At 47.3% G+C, this 15,164-nt stretch overlaps 1 protein-coding gene across 4 annotated transcripts in view; it reads left to right on the top strand.

Moving 5' to 3' along the window:
* Window positions 1-709: 709 nt before the first annotated feature.
* The window catches only part of Macroh2a1 (macroH2A.1 histone), a 63,654-nt gene continuing 49,199 nt past the window's right edge, over window positions 710-15,164 (top strand). For 3 of the 4 annotated variants that reach the window (XM_027941003.2, XM_027941001.2, XM_027941000.3), the window contains exons 1-2: window positions 711-897; window positions 11,050-11,254. In XM_027941003.2, coding sequence (XP_027796804.1) covers window positions 11,083-11,254 — 172 coding nt within the window. In that variant the 5' untranslated portion in view covers window positions 711-897; window positions 11,050-11,082. Of the gene's footprint in view, window positions 898-11,049; window positions 11,255-15,164 lie in introns of all 4 variants that reach the window. The other variant, XM_027941002.2, reaches the window with a different exon arrangement.

Raw genomic sequence — 15,164 nt, 5'->3', positions numbered from 1 at the left:
TTTAAAAAAAAAAATGCGTGTGATAAAGATTCACTGTTTATATTAATGAATCCCAACTTGGAACCAATAGCCAAAGTTGGCTGAGTTGAAGTAGCTAACTCCTTCCACCCGAGTAAGTGAGCTTGACTTTGAAGAACCCCAGAGGAGCCGGGAGGCAGGTGCAGTAGTTATTTTGGGGTAGACAGACTAGGGTTTGAGGATGGCTTATATCTTAAGGCAGTGGAGGTTTGAGATCCGGGAAATTTGAATTGACTGGGGAAGAAAAAGTGATCGCTGATAACAACTGCGCCCCTCCGCCCCCGTCCCGGGTTGATGGGAAGGTTACTAGGTTGAGGCGGCGAAAGACTCGGGATGGGGGCCAGGCACATAGTAGGCGCTTACTCCAGATGCAGAGTTTGAAATATGCTCCGGAGAAGCATATCAGGCTCTGGGGGCCTGACCCTTTCCAAGTCCTTACAAGGGCTTAGCTCCTCGAGCTCACGGTCCGAACCTTGCGTCCCTCGTGTGGACAGGACGCCTGGGGGCAGAGTCAGCCGCCGGGACCTGGGTGCAGCAGGGGACAGACCCGCTGACGTCCAGGGAGCGGAGCGCTGGACTGGGGTCAAGGCCGGGGCGCCGGGTGGCGCGGGGAGGGGTGGCCGGACGCGCGGGGACGGGATGGGATGTGACGAGCGGCGCGCTGTGCATTGTGGGAATCCCGGGGCCGCGGCGACTGGTTCCAGTTCACTCGGCAGCGGAGCCGGGCGGAGGGGGCGAGCGCGGGGCGCGCGGGCGGGAAGCGAGGAGGCGAGCGGGCGGGCCAGCGAGGAGTGCGGAGAGAAAAGGCGCGAGCGGCCGAGAGGGCTCAGGCCGGACACCCAGCTGCTGCCGCCGCCGCCGCCGCCGCCGAGCCGCCCCGTAAGTGCCGCGCGGGCCCCTCGCCACGCGCCGGGTCCCCGCCGCTCGGGTCGGGAAGCCGCGCACCTTCCAGCCGAGGTGCCTAGGAGCGGCCCGGCCTGGCGCGCAGCGGGGCGGCGCTCGGCTGGGCTTGGCTGCTGGGTTCCGTGCGGCCCACGCCAGGCCTCGCGCCGCCAGTCGCCCGCCCAGGCCCTGTCCGGGCCGCGCGGGAGTCCAGTCCCTTTGGTTTTGTTAAGAAAGGAAACCCGGAAACCAACTTCTCTTCGAAAGGCGTCCTCTCTCTGTTCCTGGGCGCTTTTGTGGGAAGGAAGACAGTTGATGCCCCTCCCCTGGCGACCCTGTCTGGGCTCTGCGCGGGCTGGGCCCGAGGACGCAGGAGGCCTGGTGGCGCTGGCTGGCTGGTCAGCCTGGGCCCGGGCGTCCGGGAGCTGTTGTGTGAGGAGTTGTACTTGGTCTAGCGCCCGCCGGCCCGCGAGTTGCCCGCCCAGGCACAATAAGTCGGGACCGAGCCCCAGGGGGCCTGGTGTAGCGGGCTGGCTCTGTATCTTTCTGCTTGAGGCTGCAGCGGGGGTTAGGGGATACTCGCGGGAATGAAGCCAAGCCTGGGGCGGGGGCAGGGGGCTGTCCAGGGATGCGTTGGAGAGGGGCCACGGGAACCCCCGCTGCTCGGAATGGACCTTTTGTTTGCTTTGTGGTCGGGAGGTTTTTTGTTTTTGTTTTAAAGGTAATTCGGGGCAGGCTGTAGACTGCCCCAGTGGAGAAGACCAGCAGGGAAGAGACTCTCTGGGGGTGGGGTGGAGAGTGAGTGCGCAAGATGCTGCTGGCTTGCTGCTGGCTGTATCACCTGACAACAGGTGTGAGAGATGGTGCGCCCCACCCCCGCTCCTACAGGGACCACGGATCACTCAAATTGCTGGTCAGGAGATGACTTGAAATGCTCTTTTAGACAAGATGTTAGGGAAGATGCCGAATTTGAAACCGAACGACTTCTGTACAAACAGCTGAGACAGACCTTGAATTCAACAATTACAGTTACCACGGAGTCCTTGTAAGATTTTAATGATCCAATAAACAGCACAGAAGACTAGACAATTAGAAGTGCCCTCTTGCTGACTTCCCTCTTTCCTAACACCTTTGTGGTTTGAGGTTTTTTCCGTTGTGGGGAAGTGTTTTGTTCTGGGGCTCCTGGCTCCAGGGAGTAGGAGTTTTAAGCAATTTTAGGTTTGAGTGGAAGACTCAAGTGGTAAATTAGGTAGAACCCACCTGTCACCTACTGTAGACCACCTTTAGGGTCCTGGTCTGCTGCCAGATTCATTATCACTTGAAATAGAAGTCTCATGCTCCCAACTGGAATTTATAAGCCTTGTATACAGTTGACCAAAGTTGGGCAGCAGCATCTCAGTTTTGTACAAGACACTCCGATAGGGATGACCATGTTTTAAACCTTTTTTTTCCCTTAAAAATAGCAAGAAAATTCTTAAGACTTAAAATTATTGACCCTTTTAATTTTACAAGGGGAAATTAGAGCCCTCTTGGTCTCTGTCCCTGTGTCACTTTGTTGTTCTTGTTAGTGCTCATCCCTAAATGAGGCATAAGGGGGATGTAAGTGGAAATCATTTGAGGCAGGGCTTAATTTAGGATGAGGCAAGGATAGCTCACATTTTCTTGAATTTTGAGAATTGTCTAGGACACTTCATATGTGACATTCTAATACACAACTTGGTCACTGACTTGAGTTTTAACAAATGGACCAGGCATAGGGAGTGGTATAGCTCAGTCTGCCATTTCTTCTGGTCCTGGAGACAGTATGACTTCCATCCCCATCAGTAGGCTTTGGAGTACATGTGTTTGGGGACCTGCCTCTAATATTTTCAGAGCTAATCATGCGCCAACTCACAGATTTATTAAAATAAATAAAAGCACAAAGTGAAAACCCCTCAATGAAAAACCCAGCAAGAGTCTATATGGTGTTCATGAGAATTGCAACAACTCCAAGGGTTTGAAACAGGCTTTTCAGAGCCCCATTCCTAGAACATGGACTGGGAAGGGGTAGGAGGACACAGGGCCCATACCTGACTTAGAGTCCTCCTCCCATTCTATAGGTTAGAAGGATGCTGGGTCCTGCTTTGGTCCCAAAGAGTTCTATGACTTGTTTGAATGGGTCAGGACTGCCTGACAGGTATCTCGCAGTCTTTCAACAAACCTTTTTCCTGAGAATCAGTATTGATTCAGGGAATGGGGGCACAGACATAAACAAGAAATGCCCAGGCAGGCCCTACCCTTGAGAACTGACCTTAGGAAAAGACAGGCAAGTGGCTCTTAGGAGGTCAGTGTGAGAGGCCAGTGTAGCCCTCCAGAGGAACAGTTACCTAGCTAGGAACGAGCCTTTATCTGGCATGGAAAAGTCAAGTAGGAATTGACTGGGTAAAGAAGGGTAGATGGGGTCAGGTGGTTGAGGCTTGGGGAACCACATGAACAGATCTTAGAAGAAAATAAGAGAAGGGTGTAGGTAACTGCCAGAGGCTTAGTACAACTGAAGCCTCGAGTCAGGTGAGCGTAGTCATACAGCATCCTGATCAGAATAAGACTTTATTCCAAGTATCAGTAAGGAGCCACTGAAGGGTTCTGAGCAGGAGAGGGATGTGATCAGGTGTTCTTTCATTCTTGCTGGGAATACTTCCTCTGTTCAGCAAATGCTGAGTGGCTTGCAGATGCTAAGTTTGACCAAGGTCCCACCCTCTGAAGCTCACATTTTAACTTTTTTCTTGATGGCCTTCCCCTGGAATGGTTGTCATCTTAGAGTTTGGCACAACCTTCAAAAGGGGAAGAGGTAAGTTGCATTGTGAAGCAGGCAGAGTATGACTTGCCATTGAGTAGTGCCAGTCTCTTTGGTGCAGCTCAGAAAGTCACCATAGAGTAGGCTTGCAGAGATGAAATTTTAGTCCCCAACTGCTTCCTGCAAATTGCTTCCTGCTTGTGGTGAATGACACTTATGTTTGGGTTTTGCTTTTTCCCACCACTGAAACTTGACACACATGCTAGAACAAAATGCATGATTTAGGATTTATTTTTCTATCTCAGTGTTCTGTCTCTTCTGTTTGCAATTCCTCCCATTCACTGAGAGTAGACTGTAGGTTCTTTAATTGTCTGGCTCATTTTATGAGTTAGTGTTTAATGAATGAATAGAGATGTTTTTTCCTGATTGGCTGGTATTACAAGAAAGATCTCTGTTGCAAGCCAATCAGAGTGCAGCTTGTGAACCCAGGGCTGTGAGTGATGGTTGTATAGTATGTACACATGCCTCTGGGGACATAGCAGCAGTGCCACTGTTAATCATTTGATGTAGTGGGAGTAAACAAAATAGAATACTGTAAACAGGATTGGTGTCCTCCCCTTCAGAATCAAGTGTCAGATGTGTTCTTTCATGATTGGAGTTGATGGGAAATTGACAAGTGCATGTGGATACTGGAGCATTTATCCAGCTGCAGGGAATGGATGGGATAGTTCCCCCTTGAAAACAGTGATTTCAGTATGAATGGCTCAGAATCTCCATACTGGGGGCTAGAGCTAGGACTCTCTGCTGCAGCTACCCAGGAGTTGCAATCAATATTTCACTAAAGATCAATATACATGTGTTCATTGCTTAAATAATAAGAAACTTCACAATTAAGCATTCCAGTAGTTTCCTGAGTGCCCTGATTATTTAAGGGCTTTCTCTGCTGCACTTTCAGCAGGAGTCAGTGTCTTACAGGTGTGAGGAAGGCAAGCATTTTCCTCTAGTTTTTGTGACTGAGCCTGTCTAGTGGCAAGAGGAGTGGTTACTGAAGCCTTAGAATTGTCAGAATTGTAAGCCTCTGTCTGACTTATGTCCCAGCTGTCAAGGCATTGGAGTGTTCCCTTCTTGGAAATCCCTTAGGTGGTTCCACAAACTCCCTGACTTTTAAGAGTGGGCTCCCACAGTGATTTGACCAAGTGTGTGGTCCCAGAGAAGGTTCCCAACTGCTGTCCCACTGGCCACAACTCTGAGTCCTTGGCCTTTGGAAATGCTGCCCTCTTTGTCAAGGGAACCTCATCTACTCTGTGCTGACTAATCAACTATTGTCCCTCCTGCATTGGAATGCTTACCAGGTAGCAGGCAGGGTGGCAGGTGCTGGACGATAGTTGTGAGCAGACTGCATTGGTTCATGTCACCAAGACTTCAATGATGATACAGTATACCTGTGCTAAGGATGGGGCCACTGGCTTGACGATTTATATATAAATTGGATGCAGAGTAGCAATCAGGTTGGAAGGAAGGACTAGAAAGTACCTTTACAGAATACTTTACATAAAATGGAGAAGAAAGAATATACTAAAGATGAGGGGTAAGCAGAGAGAGATTATAAGGCATTTTAAGCTGGGCTTGGGAGCATCAGCAGATATGTCCACTGGGAAAACTGGGAGTATTTAACCTAGGGAGCTCTGGTTGCTAAGCTACTTCAGAGCAAGCTGAATAGACTGAAGGATAGAGGTGAGAGTGAAGGTGATTTGTATGGAGTAAATAGTAGGAGCATATAGTAGGACTTACATGTCACCTTTATGCTTCTCTCATGCCCCTCCCAGTAGTAGAGGGCTTCTTGTTCTAAAGTCCATCCTGTCCATGGAATCCTTAATTTGCCCTGTTCTATGAGGGCAGACCACATTTTTCCCAGGCACATCTCAAGTTGTTGAGGAGCTAGTGATCAGACTAGCTTCTTATTCAAGTCTGGCTCATCTCTCCGTATAGCCCCTTTAACAGTTTATTTTCAGGTAAGCATTGAGTTTATACAAACAAGGTTTACTTTTATTGTGATTAATTCATAGTTGGAGAAATTTCAATGTATAGTAGTTTGGTTTTTGTTAGTATGACAAAATGTCTGAGGCAGGCCAATTTATAAAGAAACGCAGTTATTTTGGCTTATGTTTTTGGAGGTGTAAAGTTAAGGGCCCACATTTAGTGATGGCCTTCTTGCTGGCAGAGTCCTGGGGTAATGTAGAGCATCACATAGCATGAGACAGGGAGTACACCTATGTATGTGTGTCTGTTCTAATCTCTTTCCTTCTAATAAAGCCAACAGGATTCAACCATGGGGATTCTATCCTAATGATCTTACTTAATACTAGTCATTTCCCCAAGGCTCCACCTCAAAACACTATAGTTGGATTAGGTTATCATCCTGTCACTCCTCAGAAGTGGGGGGGGGGTTAAATATCAACACATGAAGCCTTGGGGGGGACTCAAACCATGTCTAAACCATAGCACTGAGATCCCTTCAGGATCAGTCTCAAGATCTTCATGTCTGAGGCTGATAACAGCAAAAGGTCAGTCAAGCTAATGTACAGCAATGACTGGCCGCAGGCTATCCCTGTCTTGAAAACATTCATGGCCCTCAACAGGTTGACTGAGTAAAGTGACATTTTTGTCAGTTTGACTAAATAGTATAATTGTATTGTGAGCATTTCGGTGCTCTGCCGAGAGGCTGAGTGCTTAGTAAGCCACTTTGTCTATCATGTTTCTGTTCTTCAGATCAGACTGTTGCAGACATGGGTCAAATAGGGATCGGCAAGCTTTGACTGATCACTTAGACCCTAGCTTCAGAGTCAGATTTCAAACTGGTTTATCATGTGACACAGAGATGAACCATCATCCCTGACCCTTTTTTTTTTTTTTCCTGAGCAAATAGTTAGAATCTATTTCCCAATCTCTCTTGGAATTAGATATAGCCACTGGGTGTGGTGGCACATACCTATAATTCCAGCAACTTGGAGGCTAAGACAGGAGGATCCCAAGTTAAAGGCCAGTTTCAGCAACTTAGGGAGACCCTATCTCAAAAATAAAAAGGGCTTGGGATGTAGCTCAGTGGTAGTGCACCCCTAGGTTCAATCTCTGCCATGTAACCAAGTTCTAGTTGATGAATGATTGTCAGTAGTGGTATGCTCCACTTTCAAACGTGGTCCTTAAAAACCTCCGTGTATTATCCTCCATGGTATTTTCCTTGGATTAGGCATTGAGATGTCAGAGTCAGAAGATGGAAGGGGTTTGGACTCACAAATCATTATGTGCAGGAGATGATGCACTAAGCAATCAAGGAAATCATTTTTTGAATTGTACTAGTTAGCATTCTGTTGCTATAATGAAAAATGTGAGCTAGTAACTTTACAAAGAAAAGAAGTTTAGCTTGGAGTTATAACTAAATAAACTTCTTTGTAAAGGTCATAGTCCTGGCATCATCATGGCAGATGGCATCACAGTGGTGGGAACATATGAAAGAAGGGGAAATCATGGTGATTAAGAAGCCAGAGAGTGGTTCAGGGAAGGTGCCAGCAGTAACCTCCCACCAGGCCCCACCTCTTAAAGGTCCTACCACCTTATAACGTCATCACACAAGAGACCCAGCTTTTCATCACATTAATCTTTAGGAACAAACCACATCCCAAGTGTACCAGGATTTTTCATGAGTAAGTAATAAATTGTAGGGACTTATTTGTTAAAGCAACCCTGCAATACATTCACCAGTACAAATGTCCAACACCTGTTCTTTGAGAGCGGCCTTTTTTCTTCTGATACACACTGTGTTGTTTTGTTAACTACTGAGTACCTGCTCAGTGAGGTAGTATTAGACCCCTTTCAAGCATGTTCTGACTAATTCTCCCACTAAGGCTTTGAGGTCTTCACTATCATCATCTCTACTGGATAGATGAAAAAAATTGATATAGAGGGGTTAAATCCCATTTTCAAGGCCCCATGGCCATTAAGTGGCAGAGCCATGACTAGAATTGGGTCAGTCTGGCTTTCACCTTCTAGTTATCAATCATGCTCAAGAGTCATTTCCCTCATAGCTATTCTGTCCTCACATTGGTATTGGGCCAGAGCAATCCCTACCTCCAGAGACCTCTGAAGAGCAGAATGGATCTGGCCCACTCATAGGTTGATCTGGAGACTGCACAGCTGTGGGGTGATTTTTCCAGAGGGTGTTTTACAAACCACTGCATGCTGCTGCATGTCATGAGGCTGCAGAGCTTAGTCACAATTCTTTCATAGCTTGGAGAACTATAGTTAGAAGTGCAGAAAGAACACGGGAAAGGGGAAGAACAGAATCTCTGTAAGAACCTCGTGGGCCCAGATAAGTTTTGAGGTTGCTAATTGGACAGAAGCCTGACTCAAGATGAGATGTGAAGGTGTTCTGCTAGCAGCGTGGCACTGGAAAAACCATGATGACCTAAGAGAGTTCAGTAGAGTTGGGGAGGCAGGCACACATGTCAGGATATATGCTATGGGAACATAAATCAGGCAGTGACCATATCTAAGAAACCCCCATGGCAGATAGGGAATATGAGCAGTTTGACAAGAGGACAAAGGGTGTTCCAGGCAGGAGGAGCATGTTCAGAGACATCCTTTATGTAGCATGACAGTCTCAGGAAATCAAGGGTAGCATGGGGTGGCTAAACATGTGCAGGAGTGCCAGGAAGCAATGCTGTAGCAGTAGTTGAAGGGTGTTATTTATGGCAGGCTTGGAACTTAGGGTGATAGGGAGCCATCAGAGTGGGCAGAGGTGCCTCTGTTGTCTGTGGTGAAAGTCTGGTGATAGGAGAATAATGAGTGGTAAGGAAGCTGAAGGAGGGCAGGGAGGGGAATGAGAAGTGAGGAGGCTGAGGTTCTGCACATGGCTTGGACAGAGCTTGGCGTTGCACTTGGTGGTGGCCATTGGCACTTGGGTGCAATGGGGCACGCAGGAAAGGATGACTTATGCTTGAGTGGCATGGTATATGATAATGCCACTGATGAGGCCAAAAGACACAGAGGAATTCAAGGGGTCTAGGGGACTGATAAACGGACCCTTGATATAGGCAGTCACAATGCAATTCTGGTGCCCAGCAACCAAGTGTGCACTGGCCTGGAGACTAGGAATCACTAGCATGTTGGCATAGAGCCCCTTGGCTACAGTCAGAGGAGGGAAACACAAAGAGCATCACTCTTAAAAAGTAAGTGTGAGCAGTACCTGCCAGATGTGGGGCTAATGGCTTCTCTCTGGAGAACACTGTCAACTTCCTGCAGAGGCAGCCCTAGACACACCCTACAGGTCTGCTAGAGCATAGATGAGTCTGCTCCAGTCGGAAAGGGACTAAGCTGCCAGTAATCAACCCTGACCACAGGCCTCCTCTACTGAAGGAGTGGAGGCCTCCAGATTAGCTTTTAGTCCAAAGATGTTGGGTTTTTGGTCTGTGAAGCACTTTTGTAGTAAAGCCAGATAGTGCCAGGAAACCAGTGACAACTCTTCCTAAAACACAGGCACATGCATACTATTCCTGCTTAAGAGGGAGCACAGGACCTGTTTGCAAGAGATATCTTAAAACAGTGCATTACCACAAGAAATGGGATCAGTTAATTGTTTCAGAAAAACTTTGATCCTCTGGGTCTCTGTCTAGTATTATGAGTCCTTAAGATTTGTGGTGCCCTGACAAGGCACAGTACAAATCTCTCTCATCATAGGGGCCTAAGTCACCTAACCCCTGCAGAGGGGCCTGGTGACACAGCAGCCCAGAGGGTCCAGGAGTTCTTCTGTCAGCCAGATGACTTGAGATGCTCTCAGGGTCATAGAGATGTTAGGTGTGAACCTGGTGGTCCCCAGTGTAAGGAGGAGTGTGAGAGTAACAAGGACTCCTAGTCCCGTGATCTAGACTGTTGGAACTGGAGGGGTTCACACACCATAGAGCCTGACCTGTTTCTCAGTACTGGAGAGACCTGTCCATTTGGTTCAGTGGGTTGAACATGATGTTCCATAGGACAGGCATCAAAGAGATTCCAGAACAAGCTGAGATTCCTCACATCCCCTTTCCCAGCACCCTGAATTGGCCCTTTTGAACTACTTATGATAATCATATAAATGACATGGGTTACTTATTGTCTCTTTCCCCACCAGCTCAGGAGGGCAGGGATCACTTCTGCCTGGCATAGAAGTGCACACGAGTGAACAGAAGGCTTTGAGCTACCCCAGAGATATAGTCAAGGAAGCCCTCCACCAGCTTGCAGCCTGATGGGAGATAGGGACATGCACACCGTTGCTGTGGCCTGAAGCCCGTAGAACCTTGAGGGTGGAGTAGCCAAACCCTAGCACTCACCCAAGAACTCAGAAGTGATAGATGGAGGGCCAAGAGCAAAGACAAAGGATAAAGGCAATCATGGTAAAACAGTTTCTGCAAATGCAGGGGAGATGAAGAAGAAGGCGGGCGTCTGGGAGAATTCCCCTGTGGCTCACTGTGTCCAAGGTTGGAATACAAGTAGTGCAAGGTGAAGCTTGACAGATGTGTCAGGCCTGCATGGTGGACAGAGGTCTTGATTTTATCTTGGGACTTGTGGCATCCCTGGCACACTTTGGAACTGGGACCAGGACATATTCTTATGTGTGTGCCGATTGCCTTGGCCATGGAGTAGAAGGTAGATTGGAATGAGTGGGGTAGCTCTTTGAAGGAGTTGTCTGCTACCACTTGATTAACATAGTGATAAGCTGGATGCAGTCATGTTGGAGGGTTGAAGAGGGCATCTTGTAGACTGTGGAGGTGGGGCATTGGGTTGAGATAGCCCCCTTTCCTCAGTGTACCCAAAGTACTCCAAGGGCCTTTTATCCCAACCTGGCTGTATACAATACTAAATTCTATACACTGCTCTTGCCTGTCTTGGATCAGGATAGTTATATAAAGATACTGCTTTCATCACAAAACCCAGATTTCTGGCTTTCTATCTTCATTCTAGTTGCAAGTAACACTCTTCTTTTTACTACAAATTTATTAGCCCCATCTCAAGTGTTATGACGATGCAACTTTTAAACAAGTATGTAGAACATAAACAAGAAATCCCATTTTCTTTTACATCATGAGGCATAAAGCAAGGCACTTAAGAGCAGTCACTGTTAGGATAACTGTTAAATGGAGATGACCAATAAAATTGATGTGCTAAGCTGAGCCTTTCTCTTCTTGGAGATCAAACTGCTCCAGCAGAGTGTGTAAATTGGGCTTAGAGAGTTTAGCAGCTGCAGGTGGTGTATGGCCAGGCCTGTGCCTGTCAGATGACCCGAGTGTACCTGGAAGAAAGGGGCTGTGATGTGATCCTGATTGGGTGTGCTCTTGCCTTCACAGTGTGCTTGCTGATCCGATTCCAGGGCCACTGCCATGTCGAGCCGTGGTGGGAAGAAGAAGTCCACCAAGACCTCCAGGTCCGCCAAGGCAGGCGTCATCTTTCCTGTGGGGCGGATGCTGCGGTACATCAAGAAAGGCCACCCCAAGTACAGGATTGGAGTGGGGGCACCCGTGTACATGGCTGCTGTCTTGGAATACCTGACAGGTGAGTGTGCCAGGTCAACCATGGACACCTGGGCTCAGATAAGGCAGTTCTTATAAGTCTGCCAAGGACTGATAGGACTTTTTTCTGTTTCTTTTATTTTGAAGCTTTCCAAACCTACAGAAAAGTTACAAAAATAGTATGACAACCATTATCATCTAGATTTTTCAGTTGTTAATAATTTTTCCCATTTGCTTTATGTCTCCTCAAGTATGTGTGTGTGCACGCATATGCTCACAGATGCCTCTGTTACTTATTTTTGGCTGTTACATAGTCCAATTTGAAAATACTTGGTTGCCACAATAACACCCTTTATGGTTTTGTTTGTTTCCCTTTCCTGATCCAGCATCCATTTCAGGATTATCCATTGCATCTGGCATTCAGGTTTGGCCAGCCTATACTAATCTTGACCAATTCTCCAGGTTTTTCCATTCTTAAAATGGAAGATTTAAAATCTTGACATTTTTGGAGAGTCCAGGCCAGTTGTTTTGCAGAATGTCCTTCCATCTGGGCTGGTCTCATGATTAGAGCAGGTGTCACTCTCGAAGGAAATGAGTCCTTTCCTGTGTATCACACCTGATATGGGTTTGTGCTGTCAGTGGTGATGTTCAGCTTGCTCATCCAGCTAAGTTGCACTTCTGCACATCTCATATCACAGTTGTCACCTAGTAGCTTTAGCATTCCTTGATGATCTTCCCTGAATCTGTTATTATTGCGGTAGTATGAAACAGCGACTTTTACATTTCTTTCATTTCCGTACTTCATTAGGGTAGCCTTCTTCTGTAAGTAAGAGTTTTCCCTATGCCCTTCTCTTCTTTTTATTTTTTGTGCTACCAGTGTTAGATCATCATTTAATTTAGTGGGTTATACCCCATTCATGTTACTATTCCTTTTAACGCTCTAATTATCTCAAATTTGATCAACCTGATTTTTATGTCCCTTTGCTGTATCTCCACTGGTTTCTGTACATTTCCTTGCTGTCCAACACAATAAGACGTTCAGTCTCACCCTGGATTTCCTTGCCCCAGTTCTGAAATCAGCCATCTCTCCAAGGGATCCTTGGTCTTTTTTCAGATATAATCTTATTTGTGTTTTCATAAAAATTAAGGGGTGCTACCCTAGTTTTAGGAAGGTGAAAATCAGGCCTCTAAAGCATGAAAGGACTTGCCTACAATACAACATTTAAGAAGTTGAGAAAGGCCCCAGATCCTGCTGCCCTTCTGTAATGTTTTTACCACTTATTTCTCTATACATGAGCAGGTAGGTTGCATCGTGCCAAGAAGCAGCAGGCTTGATACTTTGCAGAGTCTTCTGAAAGAGGAGATTCAGCAAGACAGTTGGCTCTTCCAAAGTGGCACAGCCAGGCAGCAAATGAGCTGGATGGCTTTCTGCTTTCCCAGTTTCAATATGGCAAGGCCAAGGGTTTCCCTGAAGCAAACTCAGTCATGAGGAAGGTAAAGTTCTTGTGTTCACCTAGGCATGAAAAGTAATGGTTGTTCTCTGTTTACAAGGTGTTTGCACATATTCTGGGATTTTTGCCTTTCTACTTGGCAGAGACTTATAAGTGGGGAACCTGATAGCGTGAGCTAGGCATGATTTTTTTCATTACATGGATGAGGAAACAGAGGCCGAGAATTTAGGTGACACACCCAGGAAAGTTTTGTATAGCATTGACAATCAGCCAGAGTCCCGAGGAGGGGTCATTCTAGTTCTTGCATAGCAGTTTATATGCTATATGACAAAGGTTGAGTCACTTAACCTCTCTGGGCCCTATTTTCCTTACAACTCAGATGGAGACAACTGTCCCTACCCCCACCACTTCCAGGCTGCTGTGAGAGCCAAAGGAGCTTTATTTGAGCACAATGGAAAAGCTTCTGTGCTATACAAACCCAGACTCTGGCTTTTGGCTTCTGAATGTCATAATGACCTTGCCTCTTGGATGTTCTCAGACACTATCTTCAGGTTAAGTACAATATCATCATTTCTTCCTCTAGCATTCTCTGTTTTCTTGGCAGAGTGTGATGGGGAAGTACTATCATTCCATCATATCTTAGACTACTTGTGCTCCTCAGAATATCTGTATGGTTCCCTTGGCTGTGCCTAGCTGGTTCTGAATCTGACCCTGCTGCTCATGAAGTCAAGGTCAGAGGATCTTTACTCCTGGGAGGCTGGAGACCTTGTCTTTTGTCCTGCTTTTGTCCCTGGCCCAGCTATCATGGTGTGTGATAGTGATCATAAAGGATAGTGGGAATAGTCAGGGCAGCCCATCACTGTGGCTGGGAAAGTAACTCACAGCTGTTCCTTACTCTATCATCAGCCTCATCAACTCATGCATATTAAAGAGTGATACACATATTTTACATTGTATAAAGTCCTAGCAGGGCTATAGTTGGCTGAATCTGAGCCATTTCTTCTGCCTGCACACAACATTGATTCATTGGCATGACCACTGCCCAGTGCCTGCTCCCCACATGGAGTCTGGCCCTAGTGACTTCAGAAGAATGTTCTGAGTGGTTAGTGCTGTGCTGTTACTCCTGTGGCCATTGTGTTCTCTGTGCTGATGGTATAAGAGCTGACCTCTGGGGCTGTGTCTGGTGCACACACATCCAGAACAGTGCTGTACACCATGCTAACTGCTCTTGGATGGTGACAACCCTCAGCCCATTGGGTTGGGATGTGGGAACAAAGGGGCACTTGGGAGTTCTTGGCATCTGCCTACTCTGAACTTTGGTTTGGTTGCCTGAGTGAGAAGGAGAGGTAGACCTAGGTCTCTTTCTACACTGCTCCTTGCTTTTGTTGCACTGAAGACCTTTTATCACTCATGTCCACACTTAATGAGCACCTGCTGTTTGCCAGGCTCTGTGCAAAGTCCTGCATGACAGCACAGGAATGATCAGGGCAGAATGGGCTCTGCTTCTTCCAGTCTAGTCTGGGAGAAACCAGCCAATTCAGACAATTACATTGTCACAAGCGCTATGAGGGAGGGGGTGAACAGGCCAAAGGAGGGCCCAGTGATCCAGGGACCTGGAGAGGAGCTAGCCAGGGAAAGCTTCTCTGAGGGGGAGATATCAGCTGAGTCCTGGGGAGGGATGGTCCAACCAGCCCTACAAGGGCTTGAATAGGAGCTCTGCCATTCATTTGACACACTTCCTTTGTGTCAACCCCTTCCCAGAGTGTGAGGAAGCTACAGAAAGGGAGAGGCTGGAGGACTATCCCCTCAGCAGCTTGGGGTCTAGTCAAGGATGTGGCCCAAAGTTCATGGTCTAACACAAGGCAAACAGCTGGGGGAAGTCCCACCATTCAGCAGGTTCTCACCAAAGGCTATGATATGTTTGACATAGACAAGCACCTGACCCATCCCTACCCGCAGCGAACTTCCTGTCCAGAATCAGATCCAAGTAAGAAAAAGGCTGTAATGAGACAGAACCACTTATGCTTTGAGGCAGGAAAAGGGACTGAGTGGGGTTTGCAAATCCTGGAGGACTCTTGTTACCAGTGATGCCCTGCTTGTTGTCACCTGAAGACCCTATGAAAGTATTGTTTTCTCGTCCATATGGCCAAGCCTCTTATAGGTGGTGCAAATAATTGCAGGCATGGTGATGGGGATGGGCCACACGGATGCCCATTTGAAGTAGCTTGGCTGGCCTCCTGCCTTCATAAGTCTCCAGTGAGAGACCAGGAGGGGTCTGGGTGCTCAGGGGTTGCTAGTAGGACTGCTGAGTTGCAGGGCCCACCTTCTGAAGCACTGAGCTGACATTTCCTTGGTGACCAGCTCGGGATACTTGGGACTCTGCCAAATTCTAGAGCTGGGAAGTTAAGAAGGTAGATCTTAGTGTCAGACTTGCCAGTTCTTATTTGTGGCCTTGGGCAAGCCACTTACAGCTGTGTGCTTTGGTTTGATCATCAGTAAAAT

This window comes from Marmota flaviventris, chromosome 5 (genome assembly GCF_047511675.1).
Source record: "Marmota flaviventris isolate mMarFla1 chromosome 5, mMarFla1.hap1, whole genome shotgun sequence".
Classification (NCBI taxonomy): Eukaryota; Metazoa; Chordata; class Mammalia; order Rodentia; family Sciuridae; genus Marmota; species Marmota flaviventris.
Note: the sequence above shows the minus strand (reverse complement) of the source record. Positions and strands in the feature narration are given on the sequence as shown.